The sequence below is a fragment of the Lycium ferocissimum genome, chromosome 9 (assembly GCF_029784015.1).
Source record: "Lycium ferocissimum isolate CSIRO_LF1 chromosome 9, AGI_CSIRO_Lferr_CH_V1, whole genome shotgun sequence".
In the NCBI taxonomy this organism is placed as follows: domain Eukaryota; kingdom Viridiplantae; phylum Streptophyta; class Magnoliopsida; order Solanales; family Solanaceae; genus Lycium; species Lycium ferocissimum.
In genome coordinates this window covers 13,249,516-13,251,090 of record NC_081350.1, presented here as the reverse complement: position 1 = coordinate 13,251,090, position 1,575 = coordinate 13,249,516, and the positions used below count along the sequence as shown (strand labels likewise).

Genomic DNA, 1,575 nt, shown 5'->3' with positions numbered 1-1,575 from the left:
GACTACCCACTTGAACGTTTAGCAGAATTATACGTTAATGAGATTGTGAGGCTACATGGTGTCCCTGTTTCTATTGTATCTGATCGAGATCCAAGGTTTTACGTCTAGATTACGGACTAGCTTGCAAGAAGCTTTGGGCACAAGGTTGAACTTTAGTACTTCCTTCCATCCTCGGACCAGACGGCCCGGTCAGAGGGTGATTCAAATCTTGGAAGATATGCTTCGAGCTTGCATTATTGAATTTGAGGGTAGGCGGGACAAACACCTAGCCTTGATAGAGTTAAACACAATAATAGTTACCAATCAAGTATTGTTATGCCTCCCTACGAAGCCTTATATGGAAGAAAGTGTAGAACTCCCCTTTGTTGGAGTGAAGTTGGTGAAAGAAAATTGGTTGGTCCGGAGATTGTGCAACAAACTGAAGATAAAGTAAAAGTCATCAAGGATCGTCTAAAAATTGCTTCGGATAGACAAAAGTCTTATGCTGATCTAAAAAGGCGTGAAATTGAGCATCAAGTGGGAGATAAAGTATTTTTAAAGGTTTCTCCATGGAAGAAGATTATGAGATTTGGCCAAAAAGGAAAACTTAGTCCTCGATTTATTGGGCCATATGAAGTACTAGAGCGGGTTGGACCAGTTGCATATAAATTAGCTCTTCCACCGGAATTGGATAGGATCCATAATGTCTTTCATGTTTCCATGCTTAGAAGATATCGCTCAGATCCATCTCATGTTCTTCCTGTTGAATCCATAGATGTCAGCCCTGACTTAACATACGAAGAAGAACCCATCCAAATCTTGGCGCGTGAGACAAAAGAGCTTCGAAACAAGAAAGTTCCATTAGTAAAAGTCCTTTGGAGAAATCATTCTGGCAAAGAGGCTACAGGAGCGAAAAGGATATGCGAATTCAATACCCACAGTTATTTTGAGGTAAGTATAAAATAAATTTCGGGACGAAATTTCTTAAGGGGGGGAGAGTTGTAACACCCCAAAACTTTCTTTTTGAAAGTAACACCTCAATTTTTTTTTTAGACGAAAGAAAAAAAAATTCGTTATGTTTTCGGGTGATCTGACTTCGGGAGGTCATAACCCCATCAGAATTTGGGAATTTGGAAAAACTTATAAAATGAAAGTTGTAGATAATTGAAATACCTTTCCAATCATATATTATGGGCTTATAGGTGACATCCGGATAAAGAGTTATGGACATTTTTAAGGCGAAAGGTCAAGGCGGTAATGAATTCGGCCCAACCCGATTTCAAGTCGGTCAGGCCCATTTCCTTGACTTTTAATTGATATTTTCAGTCTTCTTTCATTTCCAGACCTGAAATATCCAGAACATTTTAGAGAGAGAGAGAGAGAGAACTCCTAGGCTAAGAAAAGCCATTTTTGACCAAAATCGGAGCCCCGAATTGCGAAGCTCGTGAAGAGAAAGGAGTTGTACGTTGCCTTGCCTTCAGTTTGAGCCAAAAAAATCAGCTAAGGAGGGGAGTGTTGACTTGGTTGCTGCCTACTTAAGGTAAGATTGAAGTCCCTTTTTCATTGTTAACAAGTTTGTTTAGAGATTTAACGGAT

The 1,575-nt window shown here is 39.6% G+C and overlaps 1 protein-coding gene across 1 annotated transcript; it reads left to right on the top strand.

Moving 5' to 3' along the window:
• Nucleotides 1-315: 315 nt before the first annotated feature.
• On the top strand, nucleotides 316-1,328 carry LOC132031586 (uncharacterized). Its single transcript, XM_059421563.1, has 2 exons — nucleotides 316-930; nucleotides 1,323-1,328. The coding sequence occupies exons 1-2, from the start codon at nucleotides 316-318 to the stop codon at nucleotides 1,326-1,328; spliced, it is 621 nt and encodes a 206-aa protein (XP_059277546.1).
• The last annotated feature ends 247 nt before the right edge of the window (nucleotides 1,329-1,575 follow it).

Excerpts from the sequence above, each read along its gene's own strand:
- LOC132031586 (XM_059421563.1), top strand. The coding sequence starts at position 316 with ATGCCTCCCTACGAAGCCTTATATGGAAGAAAGTGTAGAACTCCCCTT.